Raw genomic sequence first — 25,299 nt, 5'->3', positions numbered from 1 at the left:
GTCCAGAGGTTGAGAATCTGCTTTCCAGTGCAGGGAATGCAGATTCGATCCCTGGCTGGAGAAGATCCCACGTACCATGAGGCAACTAAGCCCGTGTGCTGCGACTAGAGAGCCAGCTCACTGCAGCTGCTGAGCCTGCACCCTCTAGAGCCTTTGTGCCACAGCTAGAGATAGCCTGTGCATTGCAGTGAGGACCCAGTGCAGCCAAATAAATAAATAAACCTCTTTTAAAAATGCAAATGGTGGAAAGGAAATAGTGCAGGGAAAAAAAAAACACTTTGGGGAGATAATAATAAACAACCTTAAACAGGTATTGCCCAATTTTAAAAAGTTGATTCTATAAGACAAAGGGGAAATCGGTGAGAAAGTTCCTGGAATTGAAAAGCATGATAGCAGAAATTTAAAATTCAGTAAAAGCATTGGAAGAAACATTTGTGGGACCCTCCTAGGATGTAGAACAATAGCAGGAGAAATGCCTTTTCAGACAACTTTATCATAGTCTTTTTTGGAAGGACAAGCATTCATTCACATGTCATAATAAAATAGAGACATTTCAGACTTGAGAGTTCTAAGTTTACTTCTCATGCACCTTTCCAGGAAGCCCCAAGAATATGTGAACCGAGGAAGATACGGGATCTATAAAATAAAGGATTCAACATAGGAAAGAAGCAAAGAAATCATAAGGATGATGACAAAGTAAATACCGTATCTGATAGCTATGCACTAGACTCAGGCAGTAGGCCATTGGGCTTAAAGAAGGGTGACTCCAGAGGCAGGGGCGGGCGGAGTGGAAACGGTAAGCTCTGAAACAGGTTTGACCACATAGAAGACTGTATTGAGAGTTGTTTTGTCAGAGCTGTTAAGGAGTTTGAGACAATTAGGTATAAGTTTAAAGGAAATCAAGCAAATGGAGGCATGTGGTAAAGTTAACTTCAAGAAAATTAGCAAGTTATACAAGGAAAGAAATGTAATTACTGAACACTACTTGACCCAGAAGTGAAACATAGTTATATAATCATCATCATGAAAACATTTGGTATAATTATGTTGGGAGGATGGGGGGGAAATGGTAAATGAGAATAGAAAGTTAATAATGTCTGAAATTAATGATGCTAAAGCAGTGTAAACACATGGTTTAAAAATATGCAAGTAAATAAAAAAAGATAACAGCTCAAAGAATTCAAGCTGGCTGCTTCGTCACTGAAAAAAGACTACTTCTGTAGTTTTCTTGGTTGTAAGCCTTCTAGCATTGTTTGCCTTTTTATCAATATATGTATGTATTACTTTGAAAAATAACTTCAAAACTCTATGTACGTGGAGAATGTCTCAGGAAAATCATCACAGTGTTTTGTGTAATTAGTCAGATGTGAGTCCCATAAATTATTGATAATAACTCATAGTGGCCTTCTAAGGGCTATCATATCAGTCAAACATACTAATTGAACATGAACATGTTTGGTTAAACATTAGCTAGTTTAGCCATTCAGACATGTAGAAAGAATCAGATATTCCAGCTCATGGCAGTAGCTGGATGATAATAGAGCCCCACCAGGCTTTGATATGAGAAATAACCTAAAAATTAAAAAGTGTCTGAATTAAGAGAAAGAAAAAAAAAGTATCTGAATAATTTTCTTAGCATCCAAATAATTTTCTCAAAGCTAGGACTCTTAAAAGCTGTTTAACTTGTTAGACTCTTTGCACATAATTTTAGTAATATTGACAAATTGATTTATAGGACTATAGCTAGCAAGATGGAAAGATGATGAAGGCAGACTAATTGTTGCCTTGAATTAATCATAGCTGATAGTAAGAAAATAGACAGATAGCTATTAAATCCTAGCACAAGCATTGAGAAAGAATGGTCCAAATGCCATATGGTTATAAAGATTCTAAAACATCTTTATAGTCATTTTGAGGGGTTGTGTGTGACAGCTCAATTATGTTGGCATTGACCTAGCTGCTCTAGTGCAGCCATTTAGTGCCAAGGAGTTTTCAAATTTAGCCATTTTGCCATTTATTACCACTTACTTAAAACATCTCCTAATTGTATCCCTGAATCTGACCTTCTGTCTGATACACACCTAAAGAATAGAAAGCAAGAGTGAGGTGTGGACTAAGGTAAGATGAGGTGATGATTTGGATCACTTCGGATATGCACTATACGATAGAATGGTATATAAGTTCCATAGTTGTCCAACTCAGAAAAAGGCCATCAGTCATTTAAAGTAAGATATCTCTTGGTTCCTTTGAGAATTCACTTTTATCCTAACTGTCGTGTGTGTGTGTGTGTGTTTGTGTTTTAGATTCTTTGCTTTTCTACCTCTACTACCAACCTCCCCACCCCCCGACCCCTACCAACACAGGTTACATTGGTCAAACACAATAATTTCTAATTGATATTGTCTGCTAAAATGGAATTTAAATATGTTTTTTGAGAACCTAAAGGATGAACACTTGATTTGTACATACAATTGAATTGAATATCTTTCTCTTTAATCCTGTGTATTCTTTTTTTTAGAGGAAGCCCACAAATGAAAGGGACACCCCATTTTAAGGAAGAACAGTGTGCTCCAGCATTAAATTTAGAGATGAGGAAAATACTGGATTTGCAAGCACCCATCATGAGGTACAGTACTTTGGTTAAACTTAGCATTTTGTGATGACAGTATACAGTGTGTGGTTTGTTAATCGCATGAGCAATAAGAAAGTTGATTTTACTTCTTGTCAATTCTTTTTAGTCCTAGAAATACTTGATTAGTCTTATAAAAAATGTAAAACCTTACAAGATGGTACATTATTATATTTAAATTACAGTAATAAAGCCCACAATTTGGGTATATCAATTATAATTTTATTTAGAAAATTTTTTTTTAATAAGATCTAGAGTTGTTCAAATGATGTAGTTCAGTTCAGTCGCTGAGTCATGTCTGACTCTGTGATCCATGGACTGCAGCACACCAGGCTTCCCTGTCCCATCAACTCCTGGAGCTTGCTCAAACTCGCATCCATCGAGTCAATGACGCCATCCAACTGTCTCATCCTCTGTTGTCCCCTTCTCCTCCTGCCTTCAGTGTTTCCCAGCATCAGGGTCTTTTCCAAGGACCATGATTAGAAAAGGGTTGAACCAGGGTCTTTTCTGGTTCTTCACATCAGATAGCCAAGGATTGGAGCTTGAGCTTCAGCATCAGTCCTTCCAGTGAGTATTCAGGACTGATTTCATTTAGGATTGACTGGTTTGATCTCCTTGCAATCCAACGGACTCTCAAGAGTCTTCTCAAACACCACAGTTCAAAAGCATCACTTCCTTCAGCACTCAGCTTTCCTTATAGTACAACTCTCACATCCATACATGACTACTGGAGAAACCATAGCCTTCATTAGACGGACCTTTGTTGGCAAAGTAATCCCTTCTTGTTAATATGGTGACTAAGTTTGTCATAGCTTTTCTTCAGGGAGCAAGCATCTTTTAATTTCATCACTATAGTTACCATCTGCAATGAATTTGGAGCCCCCCCCCCCCCCCCGGCCAAATTAAGTCTGTCACTGTTTCCATTGTTTCCCCATCTATTTGCCATGAAGTGATGGGATTGGATGCCATGATCTTAGTTTTCTGAATGTTGAGTTTTAAGCCAACTTTTTCACTCTCCTCTTTCAGTTTCATCAACAGGCTCGTTAGTTCTTCTTTGCTTTCTGCCATAAGGGTGGTATCATCTGTGTATCTGAGGTTATTGATACTTCTCCAGCAATCTTGATTCCAGCTTGTGCTTCATCCAGCCTGGCATTTCACATGATGTACTCTGCATATAAGTTAAATAAGCAGGGTGACAATATACAGCCTTGTTGTACTCCTTTCCTGATTTAGAACCAGTCTGTTGTTCCATGTCCAGTTCTAACTGTTGCTTCTTGACCTGCATACAGATTTCTCAGGGGGCAGGTAAGGTGGTCTGCTATTCCCATCTCTTTAAGAATTTTCCACAATTTGCTGTGATCCACACAGGCAAAGGCTTTAGCATAGTCGATAAAGCAGAAATAGCTGTTTTTCTGGAACTCTCTTGCTTTCTCAATGATCCAGCGGATGTTGGCAATTTGATCTCTGGTTCCTCTGCCTTTTCTGAATCCAGCTTGAACATCTGGAAGTTCACCGTTCACCTACTATTGAAGCCTGGCTTAGAGAATTTTAAGCATTACTTTGCTAGTGTGTGAGATCAGTGCACTTGTGCAGTAGTTTGAGCATTCTTTGGCATTGCCTTTCTTTGGAATTGGAATGAAAACTGACCTTTTCCAGTCCTGTGGCCACTGCTGAGTTTTCCAGATTTGCTGGCATATTGAGTGCAGCACTTTCACAGCATCATCTTTCAGGATTTGAAATAGCTCAACTGGAATTCCATCACCTCCACTAGCTTTGTTTGTAGTGATGCTTTCTATAGCCCACTTGACTTCGCATTCCAGGATGTCTGGCTCTAGGTGAGTGATCACGCCATCGTGATTATCTGGCTCATGAAGATCTTCTTCGTATAGTTCTTCTATGTAGTCTAGCCACCTCTTCTTAATATTTTCTGCTACTGTTAGTTCCATACCATTTCTGTCCTTTATTGAACTCATCGTTGTATGAAATGTTCCCTTGATATCTCTAATTTTCTTGAAGAGATCTCTAGTCTTTCCCATTCTGTTGTTTTCCTCTGTTTCTTTGCATTGATCACTAAGGAAGGCTTTCTCACCTCTCCTTGCTATTCTTTGGAACTCTGCATTCAAATGGGTGGAATTTGAATTCAGATCTTTTCTTTTGTCCTTTGCCTTTCACTTCTGTTCTTTTTTCAGCTATTTGTACAGCCTCCTCAGACAACCATTTTGCCTTTTTGCATTTCTTTCTCTTGGGGGTGGTTTTGATACAGTGTCACAGACCTTTGTCCATAGTTCAGGCACTCTGTCTGTCAGATCTAATCCCTTGAATCTGTCACTTCCACTGATAATCATAAGGGATTTGAATTAGGTCATACCTGAATGGCCTAGTGGTGTTGCCTACTTTCTTCAATTTAAGTCTGAATTGGCAATAAGGAGTTCATGATCGGAGCCACAGTCAGCTCCCGGTCTTGTTTTTGCTGACTGTATAGAGCTTCTCCATCTTTGACTGCAAAGAATATAGTCAGTCTGATTTCAGTTTTGAGCATCTTGTGTTGTTGAAGAGAGTGTTTGCTGTGACCAGTGCGTTCTCTTGGCAAAACTCTGTTAGCCTTTACCCTGCTTCATTCTGTACTCCAAGGCCAAATTTGCCTGTTACTCCAGGTGGCTCTTGATCTCCTACTTTTGCACTCCAGTCCTCTATAATGAAAAGAACGTTTTTTAGGGTGTTAGTTCTAGAGGTCTTGTAGGTCTTGATAGAACCATTCAACTTCACCTTCAGCATTGCTGGTTGGGGTATAGACTTGGATTACTGTAATATTAAATGGTTTGCCTTGGAAACAAACAGAGATCATTCTGTCATTTTTGAGATTGCACCCAAGAACTGCATTTCTGACTTTTGTTGACTACTCCATTTTCTTCATTTCAAATGGTATAACATAGTATATATTACTTAAAAAGATACTTCTGCTTTTGTACAAACATTGAGGGCACTCTTCCTTGAAAAAACTCCCAAGTATGTTGTTGGATTAAAGAAAGAAAAGTATGCTGTATGTAATAATGCTGGCATTACTGTCCCTGTTTTTAAAGAGCGCTGGTGGTGGTAGAATAGGTGTTGTTCTGGAAGAATACGTAAGAAACTGGGCGTGAGAACTGAGTGGCCAGGGGCCAGGTTTCGCAAGAAGTGTTTATCTATATGAATGCAATATGTGAATACATTAAGCTATTGTATATGAGGGCAGTGCCTATGTTTTTTAAATCCTTCCGATTCAGTTGTAATGAACGGCTTCTTTTATTGTTTCTCTTATTAGAATACAGTACAGATAGTGGAACATATTAAAATAGTATTGTGTGCAAGTGGCTGACTATTGTCTTGCCTGGTTTAATCTATCCTTTTTCACTCTAATTCTTCTCAGAGAAAAAGAATGCCTTTTTGGTGTTTTTATTCACTTTCAAATGTGATGAGGGCTACAAAACATTGCATTAAGGTTACTCTTCATCTCGGATTTTATTTCAGCATAGAGATTCTGTTTAAGAACGTAACTTGTGTGAGGAATTTTGAATGTCTAGGAACCAAGCTATGTGGGACTGTACAAGCATGGTTTTCTGCCTCCACCTGGTGGGAGGAAAAAATATACAGTTCATGGAAATAGGATAGAAAAAAAAAACCTTTAAAAAAAAGAATTCCTGCTATCTTGTACAAGTGTAACTTGTGCTCGTTTTTAACCTACTTATTTAGGTGATTGGAAATCTGTAAGGTTTCTCTCAAAACTTCAGTAAAATGATTGCATTTCAGAAGAGTGTTATTATTAGCACCTGTAACATGGACCTCCTGGAAATTTAATTGGAGAATTCCTATATAATTTTCAATTGAGTGAGGAGGTATGAAAATTGGGCTTTTAGCCTTCTGTTTTCTCTCCGAAAACTGCTGAAAATAAGTCAAATAAAGATAGGGACAGACTGCTGCTTTTAGGCATAAGATGGCAAGAGTTCTGCCATCTTTAATTTTTTTATTGAAGAAGGAATAGGATTAAATGTTAAACAGCTTTTTCTTGTTATTGATTAAGGATAGAGTATGTTTAGAAAGTAAAAAGTACTACATTGCGATGCTTAAAATGGATAACCAGCAAGGACCTACTGTATAGCACATGGCACTCTGCTGAGTATTATGTGGCAGCCTGGATGGGAGGGGGGCTGGTGGGAGAATGGGTACATGTGTATGTATGGCTGAGACTCTCTTCTGTTCATCTAAAACTGTCACAACATTGTTAGCTGGCTATATCCCAGTACAAAAATTTTTTTTAAAAATTTAAAAAGGAAAAAAAGTACTAATATAATTTATAATTAAAATCTTACTGTATTTCTAACTAATAATAAATGCTAATAAATTTTACAGTTTATTCTCTATCTTCCTTTTTCCCAGGCACATAGAAAGCCCCATGTAGTATATATAGTTCAGTTCAGTCGCTCAGTCGTGTCCGACTCTCTGTGACCCCATGAATCGCAGCACACCAGGCCTCCCTGACCATCACCAACTCCCGGAGTTCACTCAGACTCATGTCCATCGAGTCCGTGATGCCATCCAGCCATCTCATCCTCTGTCGTCCCCTTCTCCTCCTGCCCCCAATCCCTCCCAGCATCAGAGTCTTTTCCAGTGAGTCAACTCTTCGCATAAGGTGGCCAAAGTACTGGAGTTTCAGCTTTAGCATCATTCCCTCCAAGGAAATCCCAGGGTTGATCTCCTTCAGAATGGACTGGTTGGATCTCCTTGCAGTCCAAGGGACTCTCAAGAGTCTTCTCCAACACCACAGTTCAAAAGCATCAATTCTTCGGCACTCAGCCTTCTTCACAGTCCAACTCTCATATCCATACGTGAAAAACCATAGCCTTGACTAGACGGACCTTAGTTGGCAAAGTAATGTCTCTGCTTTTGAATATGCTATCTAGGTTGCTCATAGCTTTTCTTCCAAGGAGTAAACGTCTTTTATTTCATGGCTGCAGTCACCATCTGCAGTGATTTTGGAGCCCAATCTTACACTGTTTCCACTGTTTCCCCATCTATTTCCCATGAAATGATGGGACCGGATGCCATGATTTTAGTTTTCTGAATGTTGATCTTTAAGCCAACTTTTTCACTCTGCACTTTCACTTTCATCAAGAGGCTTTTTAGTTCCTCTTCACTTTCTGCCAGAAGGGTGGTGTCATATCTGAGGGTATTGATATTTCTCCCAGCAATCTTGATTCCATCTTGTGTTTCTTCCAGTCCAGCGTTTCTCATGATATACTCTGCATATAAGTTAAATAAGCAGGGTGACAGTATACAGCCTTGACATACTCCTTTTCCTGTTTAGAACCAGTCTGTTGTTCCATGTCCAGTTCTAACTGTTGCTTCCTAACCTGCATATAGGTTTCTCAAGAGGCAGGTCAGGTGGTCTGGTATTCCCAGTATTTAATATTAATTAGGTAAGAAACATATTTACATATTTGAGAATTGTTAATTATTAATTATATATTTCCATTAAGAATATTTGACTAATCAGATTCCAAAATCCTATTATTCTCCTTCCAAAATCCTATTATTCTGCTTCTAAGATCCTTAGTTGAATAACAATGGCAATAACAGACACCCCTGGGATATCACATAGCTGTTGGTAAAGCCCATAGAAGTTAATGACTGGAGAGCCTCTCTCTAAAGGCATAACTTAGAGTATATTTATATGTATTCTGTGTTTATTACACCCAGGGTGATTTTCAATAAAAATCAATGCGACATACAAAGACATAAATGAAAGAAAAGTGAAAGTAAAGGTCACTCAGTCGTGTCCAACTCTTTGCTACCCCATGGACTATATAGTCCTTGAAATTCTCCAGGGCCAAATACTAGAGTGGGTAGACGGTCCCTTCTCCAGGGGATCTTCCCAAGGATATTGATTATTTGTACAGAATCTTGACATCCCCCAGATGCCCGGAATCAATCCTTTAGTTCTTTGTGAGAACAGGAATCAGTGGTGAGGGAAAACACTTGGGTGATTTGGGACAAGACCTGTTTACTAAACTATGGAAATATTCAGTACTTTAACATCTGACATCAGCCTTTAATTTAAAGTTTGTTTACTTTCAATTAAACAAGAAGGGTTTATCTTTTTATATAGATTGTTTATCATGTTTGTCTTAATTATTTTAAAGTCATTGTTAATTCCAACATCAGGATTTTTTATGAGTCAGTTTACATTGATGGATTTTTCTCTTAACTCTGGATCACGTTTTCCTATTTATTTAGATGCCTGGTCATTTTTTGTCACAGCATGGTGAATGATGGTAGAGATTCTGAATTCTGTTAACTTTGTCAAAGGAGTGTTGAGTTTTGTCTGTCAGGCAGTTAAATTACTGAAGGTTAACCTTGATCTTGTTCCTAACCATCATATGCAGTGATTTTTCTAGGGACATATGAGAAAGGAAGAGAAAGAATGCAATTTGAAATAAACCTAGGCTGACTCCTACTGAATGAAGATCACTGGTAAACCAGTGACTGAAAGTGAAAGTTGCTCAGTTGTGTCTGACTCTTTGCGACCCCATGGACTATACAGTCCATGGAATTCTCCAGGCCAGAATACTGGAGTGGGTAGCCTTCTCCAGGGAATCTTCCCAACCCAGGGGTCGAACCCAGGTCTCTCACACTGCAGGTGGATTTTTTACCAGCCGAGCCACCAGGGAAGCCCAAGAATACTGGAGTGGGTAGCCTATCCTGTTTCCAGCGTATCTTCCCGACCTGCATTGCAGGCAGATTCTTTACCACTGAGCTACCAGGGAAGCCCAGTGACTACTCCACTAAATTACTTCTTTTGACATGCAGTTGTTGTGGTTCAGTCGCCAAGTCATGTCTGACTCTTTGTGACCCTGTGAGCTGTAGCCCACCAGGCTTCCTTGTTCATCACTATTTCCCAAAGTTTGCTCAAATTCATGTCCATAGAGTCAGTGACACTAACCATCTCATTCTTTGCCACCTCCTTCTCCTTTTACCATCAGTCTTTCCCAGTATCAGGATCTTTTCCAGTGAGTCACCTCTTCACTTCAGGTGCTCGAAGTACTGGAGCTTCAGCATCAGCCTTTCCAATGAATATTCAGGGTTCATTTCCTTTAAGATTGACTTGGTTTGATCTCCTTGCAGTAGCAGGTCTAAAACATAAAGTTTTTATATTCTAGCCACCACATGCTACACATAAATTTTACCATTAAAATATAAATTTGAAATAAAAGAATATATTTTAAAAGATGAACTTTCTTTAAACTGGAAATTGTAATTGGTTAAAATGCTCTGAAGTTCAAGAGATGGAGCTCAATAAGGGGATAATCTTTTAAAATATTTTTATAGTTGGGAAGAAAGTACAGTAAATTGTTAATTATCTGAAATACATAGTAGAATAAGTCATTGGACTCGAAAGAATTGAAGGTTAAAGAAAACATTGAAAAACATTCTTTTCACTGTTATGAATTAAAATATTTCTGAAATAAACTTTTAACCTCTTAAGTATGAAAGCTCATTTAACAGTATATAATAGTGTATATTAGACATACATTTTTCATTCTTTCTTATACTCAATTTTTTTATAGCATTTGATACTCTTGAGAGCTTCCCTGGTAGCTCAGACGGTAAAGAGTCTGCTTCCAATGCAGGAGGCCTTGGTCCAATCCCTGGGTCAGGAGTATTCCCTGGAGAAGGAAATGGCAACCCACTCCAGTATTCTTGCCTGGGAAGTCCTATGGACAAAGGAGCCTGGCAGGCTATAGTTCATGGGGTTGCAAAGAGTCAAACACAATTGAGCGACTAACACTTTGACTTTCACTATTCCCTTGGCTTTCCTGATGCCAGGTTTCCATTGCTTCTTTCTTTCTTTCTGCCAGTATCTTTGTAGCTTCACTTGGATTATTCCTCACTCTTGACCTTCCTCCCATAAACATTTGGTACCAGATGTAAATAACACTGCCCTCCAGGCTTGGCATTATAAGAGTAAGCAAATTAGGCGTTTATTGCCCTGGAAACTGTAATTGTTAAAGCTCTTTGCAAGTATCAATAAATGCTGAGATCATACTACATAATTTATTTTCAGTACTTAGTTACCTGAGAGGTCTTCTAGAGGGAGAAACTATATTTCTTCACCTTTCAATCTTTGACAAGCATAGCGCCTGCCACAGAGCCCAGACCTAACATGAGATTCTGTGATACCTTAGAAATACTGTGGTCTGGAACTGTGTTTTCCATGACAGTAGCCACTAGTCAAATGAAGTGACTTAAATGTTAACTGTAGATAAAATAAACTTAAAATTCAGTGTTTTTGTTACACTCCTTCGGTATTTCAAATGTGCGGTCACCACACATGGCTAATGGCTACTGTGTTCAGTAGTATGGATAACAGAATATCTCCATCACTGGTGAAAGTCCTCTTGGACAGGGGTAGAGAATGGGTACCACTACAGTCCCTAGCTCTAGACTGTCATTCTGTCATTAGTTCATTTTTATGGTTTCTCTGCCTCTTTCCTTTCTTAGCTTCACTTATCCTTCCATCTTCTAATCTGTCATTTCAGTGTGTCTGGTTTTTAAACTCAGTCTGTCAGGTTTGTAATAATAGCAACTATGGTCTTTTTTTCCCCCCCAGAATTTCTGATCTAGATTGAATTATACATAGATAAACTACTGTATAGTGAAATTGTTGATAAATGGCAGTTTTATAAGTGGTTTCATGATCTTTGCTTCAATATTCTCCAGAGCAGTTATATTCATTGCTTTCCCAGTATGTTTTTCTTAAAAGATAACTGATAAATTGCTTATTGCTTCCCTACAGTTTGCAGTCTGTGCTGGAAGATCTCCTGGTTGCTACTTCTGATGGACTTCTTCATCTTATTCACTGGGAAGGAATGACAAATGGGAGGAAAGCTATTAATCTTTGTACAGTACCCTTTTCAGTAGACCTGCAGTCATCTAGAGGTAGTAATACTTTCTACATGAGATAGAACAAGGAGCTTAATATTTTATATAATATAGTCAGATATTTTCTATGGATGAACATTGATTTTTCTACTTTCAAATTAATTATGCAAGGGAAGAAAAGGAGAGTGAGTTGAGTGTGTGTGTGTGTGTGTGTGTGTGTGTGTGTAGGAAGGAATAGTTTAACTGTTCAGTGTTGTTAGGTCTTTAAATTTTGACCTTTTAACTGTTCTTACATGGTTTGCAAGCAAAAGTGTAAGAGAATTAATTTACTATATTTATATTAATGTTTCAAATACTTATTTTTTCATCAGCAGGTTCATTCCTGGGCTTTGCAGATGTACACATTAGAGACATGGAATACTGTGCCACACTTGATGGATTTGCTGTTGTGTTTAATGATGGTAAAGTTGGATTTATTACACCAGTGTCAAGTAGATTTACTGCAGAGGTAGGATTTACTTTCAATGTTTGTTTTTCAGTTTTGCATTTATTAATTTTAATCTTCATTAAATCCCCCTCCAGTTTTCCTTATTTAAGATTTTAGGAGTGGTTGTTAATTTTTTTTCATCAAAGCTATACATACAACTAGCATAAACAGACAAAGAAGTCTTAACTATACATAAACAAGGAAGCCTTTTGACATGTTAATGAAAAATGATCGTTCCTTTCCTCTCTTCATGCCCAGTGTTCATTCTCAGAGACAACTACTTTTTACTCCTTTATTGATTATTTTGCTGTTTATCTCCACTACTCTGAGTATTTCCTGTAGTTTTTGGTTTTTAGGCTGTGTTTATTGACTTGCCGTTGTGGAAAATGACCATTTACTTCCCTCTTCCCTGGTCCCACAACGTCTGTAAGTTCTTCCCATCATTCCAATATAGATAATGTGATTTTTATTATATTAGTATTTGTTTCGTCGTCTTGAAGAAATTTCTCTTGGATTCTTCTGGATGGATTGCACACAGGCTGCATGTTGGGGCTGTCCATCATCATCATCCTCTGGATTCCCTATATTCCTTTACTCTTAGATCCTTTCAGAGTTAATGGTAAATATTTGATTAGTTAATGTATGAATTTGGTTGTGACAAAGACCCAGAATAAAAATTTAGATTCACCAAAGGCTGTCTGGGATTTGGTGGATTTGGTTGACTGTGCTCTTCATAACATGAGCTAACTGGGTTATTTTTTTCCTCCTCACGCCTTATCCAGTCTTCTCCAAAGATGATGTACCTGGCTGGCCCAGTATTTTGGGATTTTGAGTTATGAAAGAGTTAGACTAGAGATTCCAAATTCAGGAAGTAAACTCCCACGTATCCCTATTTTCAGTGTTGTTTAGAGACTGCTGAGATTTTTGTCTTGTTTTTCTCTAAAGAAAAAATTCAGTTTTCTCTTGGAGTGGAGGTAGAATATTCCTTAGCTGCTCAGAGTGGGAGGTAACCTAAGCAGATCCAGCTGTTGAATAAACAGTCTTTGAGCCAGTCCTGCTGCTTTTAGTTCAGCTTTTGAGAGACATTTTAATTCCCCAAGCCCTTTGTGTAACCTGTAATGCAAATTTGACTGTTTTTCAAAGTGTTCCTTACTGCTGGTTAAGGACTCTACTCATACGCTTGCTTCCCAGCTTACAGAATTTTCTGATACTACCTCCTCTCCCATTCTGTCCTTGCCAACTTACACATTTGGGATTTTAAAAGTCAGAGAAACTAAATATTCATGTTCAGCCTCTCTAACTGGAAGGAATTTCAAGTTTTTAAGGGCATATTTTTCTATATGGTATCAGCTTTCTTGTCTAGTTTACTTCATTCAGCATGTTGCAGAAGGCAAGATTTCATTCTTTCTTATGGCTAAATACAGTTGACCCTTGAACAACGTAGATTTGAACTGCACAGGTCCACTGACACCTGGATTTTTTTCAGTAAATACACACTGTAGTACTCTATAATCTGCAATTAATTGAATCCACAGATGCAGACCCATGGATATTGAGGGCCAGCTGTAAAGTTGTGTGTGTATTTTCTACTGTGGGGGATAGGTACCCCTAACCCTCATATTGTATGAGTCAGCTGTATTCCGTTTTGTGTGCGTGTATGTACATATACCAAATTTTCTCTATCCATTCATCCATCAGTGAACACCTAAGTGTTTCCATATTTTGGCTTTTATAAACAATGCTGCATTGAACATGGAGATGTAGTGGCTACACAAATTTGCACTGCCATCAGGAATGCACAAGGATTCCTTTTTCTCCCATTGTCCCAACACTTAATTATTTCTTGTCTTTTTGATAATAGCCATTCTGACAGGTGTGAGGTAACATCTCATTGTGGTTTTGATGTGCATTTCTCTGATATTAGTGGTGTTGAGCATCTTTTCAGGTACTTTTTGGGCATCCTTTCGTGTTCTGTAGAGAAATGTTTGTTCAGATCATCTGCCCATTTTTTTAATCAATTTTTTTGCTATTAAATACATGAGTTCTTTATATGTTTTGAATAGAACCTTTTGTCACATATGTGATCTGCAAATATTATCTCCCATTCAGTAGACTCCCTTTTCATTTTGTTGACATGTTTTGGATTTAAATTTATTTCCTGAAAATAAACATGTTAGAACTGGAAGGTAACTGACTCATTTCTGAATATCAGCTTTAATTAGTATTTGGTTAAAGAAAATTTTCTAGTAATTTAAGGATTTAAATAATGAAAAGTAGATGGATATTATTAAGGAAGTTATAAGTAGAAAATATAAGTTACATGAAAACATTGCATATGTATTACTGGTAATTGGGAAATACTCTAATGGTGTATTTATATTAGACATTATTTAAGTGCCTTATAAGAACTCCTGTTTGGCATTCTGTAATGGCTGTACAAATTTACAGCCGCTCTACAGTATACACATCTATATACACATCATATATATATATATATATACACACACACACACACACACTATGTATAACTTAGAGTATACACTGTAAAAATACAGTAGACACATCTATTAAAATATGTCAGACTATGCCACTCCTCTGCTCAGAACCCTTTAGTAGGACTAGAGTTTTAGGACAAAACCTGCTGAGGTCAACTAGAAAAGCTGGAGAAAAAATAATTTTTTTAATGTGCTTAAAGGCTTTGGAGAGCTAACAAAACAGTAAGGAATTAGGAGGCTAGGGGAGGCCAGAGGCCCAGTGAGCTAAAATGAGCAAACAAGGCTCTATGCAACAACATGGATGAATCTCACAAAAATATTCAGTGGAAACAGCCAGACACAAAAAAGTATGTGCTGTGATTCTATTTTACGTAAAGCAGAAGGAAATCTTAAAACCTAGGCAGCTCTGAATTAGAGTTTGTATGAGTGCATGTTTAAGTGTTAATAGTTTAAAGGAAAAGAAGAAAGTGATTACCATGTAAGTCTGGATGTTGGTTACTTTTGTAGTTCGGGTGAGGGTATATTGATCAGGAGTGACACTATTGGGAGACTTTTGGTACTGGTAGTTCCTAGCTGAGTGGTAATTTCACAAGTGTTTCCTTTGTGATATTACTATGATGTACATTTTTGGTTTCGGTATTTGTCTTTGATGTATCATATTCTAATTCATAATAAAAAGGGTTAAAAAATTAAAGACTCTCCAAATGACTCCCCATATATGAAATGGAGAAAAAGTCAAAGATCTCATGGTGGCTTTCAAAGCCCTATAAATCTGGCCTACTGTTTGATCCATTACCTCCTTTACTACTTCTTCCCTTATTCCACTCCACTCCAGCCACACAAGTTTCTTTTATCTTTGAACATGCTAGAAATGCTGCTATGACAGGGCCTTTCTGTTGCTCTCTCTCAGTACTTTCCTTGAGAGGCACCTTCATCATAGGGAAAATAGTTTAATATTACATCCTTCCCCCATACACTCTCTTCTCCATAACTGTTTTATTATTTTTTTTGTAGCATTTACCAACTTTCTGTGTAATACTGTACAATTTTTTAAACTTGTCAGTCTTTTAACAAATGTAAGGCAGGGATACAGCTGAGGATTTTGGTATGTGTGAATATCTGCAGTATCCTCAGTATCTAGAGCAGCATCTGGTGAATAGTGGGTGCCTGGAAGACTTTAATGGTAGGGATGAATGAATGAATTCCAGTCTAGACAGTCCAAAGAAATAATGTTCATTGCTATCTTTTGCCATTTTCTATGTATAGTTTTATTATTAAAGTAAAATAAATAAAACTCCTACAAAGAAGCAAACATTTCATAGAGAGCAGATTATATAGTTTATTTAGGAATTTTAAAAAACCTATAGTGTTATATTTTGAACAGCTTAATTATATCCGATCATCTAATGTTCACTGTTGTGATAATCCAAAAGTAAAGTGCTGTATTGTAGTGTGCTAAACTCTGTGCTTACTAAACTAGCAGTCATGGTGACTTTTGCCTTAGAATTTATGATCTAAGATGCCCTTGATTTGACAAATAAAAACAGCAGAGTTGACTCTATTCTGTGTCTGTATTCAAAATTAAGTAGCATATGAAGCTTAATAATAATATCATCCATTCATTGAAGCTTATTTAACTTGTTGAATTCCAGGCATTATATTAAGTGAGTTCAGTTCAGTTCAGTTCAGTCGCTCAATCGCGTCCGACTCTTTGCGACCGCATGAACCGCAGCACGCCAGCCTCCCTGTCCATCACCGACTCCCGGAGTTCACTCAGACTCACGTCCATCGAGTCCGTGATGCCATCCAGCCATCTCATCCTCTGTCGTCCCCTTCTCCTCCTGCCCCCAATCCCTCCCAGCATCAGAGTCTTTTCCAATGAGTCAACTCTTTGCATGAGGTGGCCACAGTACTGGAGTTTCAGCTTTAGCAGCATTCCTTCCATGTATTGAATATATCTACTCCCATTTAAACTTCAAAACACTCTAAGAGGTAGTTTACAGAAAAGAAAACTGAAGCTTGAAAATATCACTAAGTCATTTTTACAAGTGAGTGGTAGATCTGAGATGTAATGTTAGGCTGCCATATGCCATGCTGTTATACTATAAAATAAAGGAGTAAAAGAGAATAGTAAGCAACTGACAAATCATTAATCACTTCTAAAGAATGTCGTCGTTGTTCAGCCCCCAAGTCATGTCCGACTCTTCAAGACCCTATGGACTGCAGCACACCAGGCTTCCTTGTCCCTCACCATCTCCTGGAGTTTGCCGAAAATCACGTCCATTGAATCAGTGATGCTATCCAACCATCTCATCCTCTGTCACCCTCTTCTCCTCCTGCCTTCAGTCTTTGCCAGCATCAGGGTCTTTTCCAGTGAGTCAGCTGTTTGCATCAAGTAGCCATAGTATTGGAGTTTCAGTTTCAGCACCAGTCCTTCCAAAGAGTATTCAGGGTTGATTTCCTTTACGATTGACTGGTTTGATCTCCTTGCTTTCCAGGGGACTCTTAAGAGTCTTCTCCAGCACCACAATTCAAAGCTTCAATTCTTCAGCACTCAGCCTTTCGCATGACGTGCTCTGTGTATAAGTTAAATAAACAGGGCGACAATAAACAGCCTTGTCATACTCCTTTCTCTATCCCAAACCATTCAGTTATCACGTACAGGGTTCTAACTGTTACTTCTTGACCCCCATACAGGTTTCTCAAGAGACGAGATAGACCAAATAAAATTGACTAATTCCCATTGATTGGGAAAGTAAAACACTGTGTGCTAAGTGAGAAGAAGAAGAATAGTGAGCGAGTTAGATGCAGTTTCTACCATCAAGGGGTTTACTTTTTACTAGGAAAATTGTCTTCAATTAATTTGAATTTAGAGATCAGATATCCATCTTTTAGTGTTTTATAAATGAATTAGCACTAGACTGAGCTCATCTGGAAATATTTATTAAACCAGTTAATGAAATTAAGATTTTAAGGGAAAATCCAGATGGTAGTCTTGATGGGATGTTTTCCTATCCAGATGAAACCATATAAAGAACCATATAAAACCTTATGAAATTATGTTTACTGCAGGGGAATTATGTTAATTGAAGCATATTTGGAGAACACATTTTAAATCTTAACTATGTTTCTTAATTTTAGCAGCTTCATGGAGTTTGGCCACAAGATGTTATTGATGGAACTTGTGTAGCAGTAAATAACAAGTATCGACTGATGGCATTTGGTTGTGCGAGGTAATGTAGATGCCTGTATTTTAACACTTATTGCCAAAAATAATTTTTTTAAAAAACAAGATGTTCTTATTAACACACTTAGGAACTTTGTTGTGCCTTTTATAATTTATGAATCAACCTTAATATAAAATGTAAAAGTATTTTAATTGAAGCAAGCAAATATAAAGGGCAGATTTTGGAGATTAGGTGTTTTAATTTGTGAGCTTTTTTTTAGTGGTAGGAAATTGAATCACAAGTTAAGGTTAAATCAGTTAAAATTTAGGTTCTTTATTGTTTTAAATAACATCAGGAGGAGGTTTTATTTATTTTCAGCTGTGCTGGGTCTTCAGTTGCTAAGCAGGATTTTCTCTAGTTGTGGTGAGTGGGGGCCACTGGACTTCTCATTGCAGGTTGTGGAGCACAGGCTCTAGGGGGCACAAGTTTCAATAGTTGTGGCAGGTGGGCTTGGCTCCTGAGCTCTAGAGTTATGGGACATGGGCTTAGTTGCTTAGCAGTGTGTGGAAGCCTCCTGGACCGGAGATCAAACCTGTGTCTCCTGCAGGTGGATTCTTTACCTCTGAGTCACCAGGGAAGCCCCTAATCCTTTCTTTTTAAGACATCAGTGTTGACTTGCCTTTAAATTAGTGAGTGTGCCTTAGTTAACAAGCAAATTTAAAGCTCATTTGTAAAATCATTTTCTTGCCTTGATTCAAATAATGAAGGTTTTCAAAGTAAAATTGAATGCCTGTTCATTTTTAAAATAGCCTTATGGAAGATTCAGATTTTTCTATCTCTTCCTCAGTCATTTTGGCAAGTTATATTTTTCTAGGAATTGGTTTCTTTCATATACACTGTCAAATTTATTGACATAGAACTTATAATACCCTTTGGAATTTTCATATTATAAAATAAAAACAAATGGGGAAGTATGTAATCAAGATAGTTAGTTTTACAAATAATTATAATACACAATTATAATACACATATTATAATCTTCTCACAACTTGGTCAAAGTATAGAACATTGCTAGCCAATATAAATTTTATCACTCCTACTTGCTAATCATGTCTCCCAGTCCCTTCCTAACTCATTTTCTCTTACATAGACATACAATCTTTAATCAAATGCATGGGTAAATTAATGATAAATCCTCAATAAGATCTAAAACTCATTCATTTTCAGACTAACCTAATTGCCACCAAATTTCCTTTATATCTCTTTGTGTATTTTTACCACAAATGTATTTCACTACTATGTTTTGGATGTTTTTCACAGTATAGAAATGAAATTATACTATTTATATAGATATAGATAGATGGGTGGGTAGAGAGATATGCTGTCCATTTTAAGGTATAGGACAGAAATTCATTTTCAGTACTATATGGTATACTATTATATGAACATACCACAGTTTCTCTTCCCTTTGTCATTGCTGGACGTGTGGATGGTTGGCATTTCTTTGCACTTAACAGTCTTATGATGACATTGTATATGTCACAAAGACAAGGATATTTCTGGGGTATATCTATAGGTGAAATCACTAGACTATAGAATATGCATTTGTTTCAGATTATGAGATGACTATAAATTATTTACAAAATGGTTGTGTTCTAGTTTACACTCCTATCAGCAGAACATATTTCCATAGTCATGTTTTCTATATTTGTATTTGTCTTTTTACACTGAAAGTCTTTCTGATTTTCACAGTGGTTCTGTACAGGTTTATACAATAGATAACACCACTGGAGCCATGCAGCTGTCTCATAAACTAGAGTTAACAGCAAAACAGTATCCTGGTGAGTCCTCTTCTTTTTTTCTTTCTTCTTAATTACAGATAATATGTGTAGTGAGTTTTGATTTGAATTAGATGATGGATCCCAAAGGCCAAGTATTATTAAAACGTGTAACAACAATTCTCTCTGACTCAAGGATTTCTACTAGAGTCTCCTGGGAGATCTCTTTTATCTCTTCCATTTAGTTTTCTCTATCCTCACTTAGTCGTAGCCTCTATGTTGCTTGTCTGGGCTTTGCTTTAGACTCTTTCCTAATTTCATTGCCTCTATTATTTTATGCCTTCATTTCCATTTAGTCATTCAACAAGTAATTATTGAGTACATACTATAGGCCAGACATTGTTCTAAATGCTGGTACACAGTAGTGAATAAAACAAAAAAATCTCTCTCGGAACTCCCTTTGTGACTCTTAGATGAATTCTGTCCACTGGAGTAAGTGCAAAATCTGTTATTACTGGACATGTTTTTGACTGAAACTAACAGAGAACCCAACTTACTATCCCTTAAACAAATAGTATTTATTCTCTATAATGGCAAGAAATCCAAAGGTAAGCTGCTCTTGGCATTCATTTGGCCTTTTCTTTCATGATCACAGGTTAACTTCTAAGGCCCAAGCATTACTTCTTGAGTCAAGAAGAAAGGAGGAAAGAAAGTGTATATATGTTTTCTGGTCAGGAAAGCAGAAACTAGATTGAAATGAGTTTTTGCTGAGAGGATATCTGTCTGTTTCTTTCAGTCACCTGGGAAAATTACATTAATGTCTTGAAGCCTTTGCATTATATTCTCTGTTTGAGATTTTTTTCTTTTTTGAATCCTATAAGTTACACAGATTGTAGATGAGCCTAAGGACTGGCTTGTGGTTGCAGATTCTCAGGGGAGCTTCTTTATTTTCCATTCAGTACCATGGGCAAAAACAGGAAAGTGCTCCTTGCTATTTTTTTCACCTTCTATGTGGTAGAGTTTATTTCTCACTCTCCCTTGAACATGGAATTGTATTCTCAGCATTACATGGGTATCTTCTATTCCCCGTCTTGGCCAAGCTCTGAGTTTTATCTTCTGTCCCTCATATGCTGAGAGTTGTCGTAGGTGAAAGTCAGGTCTCTAGGTTTTGGCAGAAAAATTCAGGGCAACAGCAGTTTGTACACCCACTTACCTCCCCGTGTTTTTTAATATTTTGAAATATTTAAGTATTCTGTTTAACATTTTACTTGTTGCAGTGTGGAGAGTCAATCCAGCTATCAAATTTGCTATATAGCCGGAAATAGAAATTAGTTCCTTAAGTTTTTATCACTCTTATTGCATAGGTTTTTAAGGTTGCATTTTTTTCCTCATTTCCTAAAGAGTTTTTGCTGCAGCTGGCAAGAACAGGATGCTGAGTGTTTTGATTGTGTTTTCTAGCCCTGTTTCTTTTTTATCCATACTGTGACATCCAGTACGATAGCTATTTAAATGAAACTAAGAGAAAATCAAAACGTTTCTTAGTTGCCTCAGTCAGTTTAGTCACTCAGTTGTGTCTGACTCTTTGCGACCCTGGGGACTGCAGCACGCCAGGCCTCCCAGTCCATCACAACTTCCTGGAGATTGCTCAAACTCATATCCATCAAGTCGGCAGTGCCATCCAGCCATCTCATCTTCCGTCTTCCCCTTCTCCTCCTGCCTTCACTTTTTCCCAACATCAGGGTCTTACCAATAAATCATTTCTTCACATCAGGTGGCCCAAATATTGGAGCTTCAGCATCAGTCCTTCCAATGATATTCAGGACTGATTTCCTTTAGGATTGACTGGTTTGGTCTCCTTGCAGTCCAAGGGACTCTGGAATCTTCTCCAACACCACAAAACAAAAACATCAGTTCGTCAGCGCTCATGTTTCTTTATGGTCCAACTTTCACATCCATACATGACTACTGGAATAACCATAGCTTCGACTAGACGGACCTTTGTTAGCAAAGTAATGTTTCTACTTTTTAATATGCTGTCTAGGTTGGTCATAGCTTTTCTTCCAAGGAGCAATCGTCCTTTAATTTCATGGCTGCAGTCACCATCTGCAGAGATTTTGGAGCCCAAGAAAATGAAGTCTGTCACTATTTCCAGTTTCCCATCTATTTGCCATGAAGTGATGTGACTGGATACCATGATCTTCATTTTTTGAATGTTGAGTTTTAAGCCAGCTTTTTTACTCTCCTCTTTCACTTTCATCAAGAAGCTCTTTAGTTCCTCTATTTTCTGCCATGAGGATGGTGTCATCTGCATATCTGAGGTTATTCTGTTTCTCCCAGCAGTGTTGATTTCAGCTCGTGCCTCATCCAGCCCGGCATCTTGCATGATTTTCTTCATATAAGTTAAATAAGTAGGGTGGCAATATGCAGCTTTGATGTACTTCTTTCTCAATTTGGAACCAGTCCATTGTTCCATGGCTGGTTCTGATGGTTGTTTCTTGACCTGCATACAGATTTCTCAGGAGGCAGGTAAGGTGGTCTGGTATTCCCATCTCTCTAAGAATTTTCCACATTTTGTTGTGATCCATACAAAGGCTTTAAAGTCAGTAAAGCAGAAGTATATGTTTTTCTGGAACTTTTTTGTATTTCTGTAATCCAACGGATGTTGGCAGTTTGATCTTTGGTTCCTCTGCCTTTTTGAAATCCAGCTTGAACATCTGGACGTTCTTCATTCACATACTATAGAAGCCTCACTGGGAGAATTTTGAGCATTACTTTGCTAGCCTGTGAGATGAGTGCAATTGTACAGTAGTTTGGCATTGCCTTTCTTTGGGATTGGAATGAAAACTGACCTTTTCCTGTCCTGTGGCCACAGCTGAGTTTTCCAAATATGCTGGCATGTTGAGTGCCGCACTTTCAAAGCATCGTTTAGGATTTGAACTAGCTCAATTGGAATTCCATCACCTTCACTAGCTTTGTTCACAGTGATGCTTCCTAAGGCCCACTTGACTTCACATTCCAGGATGTCTGGTTCTAGGTGAGTGATCACACCATCGTGGTTATCTGGGTCATGAAGATTTTTTGTGTATTGTTGCCACCTCTTCTTAATATCTTCTGTTTCTATTTGTCACTTCCACTGTATAATCGTAAGGAATTTGATTTAGATCATACCTGAATGGCTTAGTGGTTTTCATTACTTTCTTCAATTTAAGTCTGAATTTGGCAATAAGGAGTTCATGATCTGAGCTACAGTCAGCTCCCCATCTTGTTTTTGCTGAATATATAGAGCTTCTCCATCTTTGGCTGCAAAGAATATAATCAGTCTGTCTTCAGTATTGGCCTTCTGGTGATGTCTATGTGTAGAGTTGTCTCTTGTGTTGTTAGAAGAGGGTGTTTGCTGTGACCAGTGCGTTCTCTTGGCAAAACTCTGTTAGCCTTTGCCCTGCTTCATTCTGTACTCCAAGGTCAAACTTGCCTGTTACTCCAGGTATCTCTTGACTTCCTACTTTTGCATTCCAGTCTCCTATGATGAAAAGGATATCTTTTTTTTTTTTTGGTGTTAGTTCTAAAAGTTCTTGTAGGTCATCATAGAACCATTCAGCTTCACCTTCTTTGGGATTAGTGATTGGGGGCATAGATTTGGATTACTATGAAATCTCAGTTGCCTCTTTACACCTAAATGTTAAATAGCCTGATATAGCTTAGTGGCTGTCTGTTAGACCAAGCAAATATAGAATATTTACATCATTACAGGAAGTTCTGATCCCTTTTATTGATCGTTTGACAACACTGTATTGAATTTTTCAGGTTGTTTCCTTTTCTCAGGTTCTTGGAATGCCGTTTCTCCCTTTAGTTATCTGCTAACTCTTGCTCTTGTGGTCTTTGTTATGGGAGAGGGCTGCCCTTTTGGATTATGTAACTTTTGGCTATAAAGCTGCTTAAAATGTTGGGAGGCTTGTGTTGTCCTGCCTCTGGAACAGACATAAGCATCTATGTTTTCTTCTGGCTTCACTGGCTGATTTTTACAGGTGGTAGCACATCAGGAATCCTTACATGATCATCAGCTTCCATTCTGATTCTCAGACTCATGTTGCCCTGAAACCCCTTTTTTTGGTCTTTGCATAAGGATGTGAGACCCCCAACTCCCTAATCACAGCTAGGTCCCATTCCAACCTCCTGTCCCTATATTTCCAACTGTTTTTGCCTCATCACTTTCCACTCTTCACACCTAGGCTGCCTTAATTGAAGCACTAACTGGTCTCACTGTTTGTTTTTTCCTTCTGGCTCCTGGAGATCGTCCTTTCTGTCTTGCAAATTCAACTTTAACAGCAAGTTTGGGGATTATTTTTTACATTTTTCTCATTATGCAAATTATCACAATCTAAGTTTACAGTAGGTTACCAGCTAGATAAATTTTCTGTATTCCTGCCACTTGAAAATTAGGTTAACCGTCATTACTGTTTTATGGTACGTCTCTGTACCTAGATTTTTTTTAACATGTGTATAACGCTTGGAAAATATGTACGTCTGTGTATGTAGATGCAGATACAGATATATATGTTTACTTGGGATAATAGGAATACTGTTTGTAAGCTAAAACACTAGCAGCTTTTTGTGATAGTAAATATACATCTAAACCTTATTTTTTTTCCTTGCACATGGAATTGCTTATAAGCTTTGATTTGAGTTTGTATTTTTTTCTTGGTTTGGATTTAAATTTCTCTCCTAGGTGTGTAAAGTATACTAAAAAGATATGATGTTGCTTAGATATGTTCCCATTTTTATATACATAAATACCAGTTATTCATATACCTGAATTATGGTGGGGAATGGTAATGTGAGGATTCAAACATAGGCAGAGGGAAAAAGTTCTTACTCTGTTAACCAAGCCTGTCTTTTGTAGGCTAATATCTGTATACCACCCCTTTGCAGCAGATATATTTACAACAAAAATTTATTAATACTGCAGATGTAAAGAACTGTAATTGTAAAGAAGGTCATACAGATCTTTTTGAATTCCTGATGGGAAATGCTGGTATGTTTCATTTAACTCTGCAGTAAAGAAACTTGGATTTTACTATGCAATGAAAATTTCCCCTTTAGTAATTATATATAGGATTAGAAGAAGTATTACTAGTTAAAAGAAGATGTAAGCATCTATAGTGCTGAAGCTGGAGTTTACCTACTTAATCCTAATATAAGGTTAAACTTCAATTTGCATTAATTTGAGTCCCTTTGATATTACTGAAAAAACAGGGAGATCATGGTAAAATATTTTATATTTTGAAACACCTCATACTTTGTAGAGTACTTTGATATTGTATTGAATTATTCAAGGGGAATATTATTCCCATCTTAGAGAAACTGATTCTCCCAAAGCCAAAGAGTTTTTAAGACCACACAGTTGTATCAATAGTTATTTAAGCTAATAGTGGCAAGAAATGGTTCTGGGTTCTTACGAATCACTTGGGTACAGAGTTTGTTCTGCTTAGATCAGGCCCAGGCTGATGATCATACTAATTTTAAATAGCCCTAAATGAACTGAATTCATCTCATTGCAGCAGACATGCCTTTCTGCTTGTTTCAAGTTGAAGATAGAGGCTGTAAAAAGTACTAAATATGAAGCAGTCGTTTATCCTTAACTTTTCTGTGGTTTCTTAACAGACATTTGGAACAAAACAGGAGCTGTTAAGTTGGTCAGATGGTCTCCTGACAATAGTGTTGTAATAGTGACCTGGGAATATGGTGGCCTTTCTTTATGGAGTGTATTTGGAGCCCAGCTGATTTGTACACTTGGAGGAGATTTTGCGTGAGTCAATAAAGGAATTTT

The 25,299-nt window shown here is 37.6% G+C and overlaps 1 protein-coding gene across 1 annotated transcript in view; it reads left to right on the top strand.

The window, feature by feature from the left end:
* Positions 1–25,299, top strand: part of RIC1 (RIC1 homolog, RAB6A GEF complex partner 1) — a 138,934-nt gene that overhangs the window by 84,305 nt on the left and 29,330 nt on the right. Inside the window, exons 5-10 of the mRNA XM_052644806.1 lie at positions 2,519–2,626; positions 11,460–11,602; positions 11,917–12,053; positions 17,669–17,760; positions 19,447–19,535; positions 25,134–25,278. Coding sequence (XP_052500766.1) covers positions 2,519–2,626; positions 11,460–11,602; positions 11,917–12,053; positions 17,669–17,760; positions 19,447–19,535; positions 25,134–25,278 — 714 coding nt within the window. The remainder of the gene's footprint in view (positions 1–2,518; positions 2,627–11,459; positions 11,603–11,916; positions 12,054–17,668; positions 17,761–19,446; positions 19,536–25,133; positions 25,279–25,299) is intronic.

Source organism: Budorcas taxicolor, chromosome 8 (assembly GCF_023091745.1).
Source record: "Budorcas taxicolor isolate Tak-1 chromosome 8, Takin1.1, whole genome shotgun sequence".
Lineage (NCBI taxonomy): Eukaryota > Metazoa > Chordata > Mammalia > Artiodactyla > Bovidae > Budorcas > Budorcas taxicolor.
The sequence above is the reverse complement of the archived record's forward strand: the minus strand, read 5'-3'. Positions and strand labels throughout refer to the sequence as shown.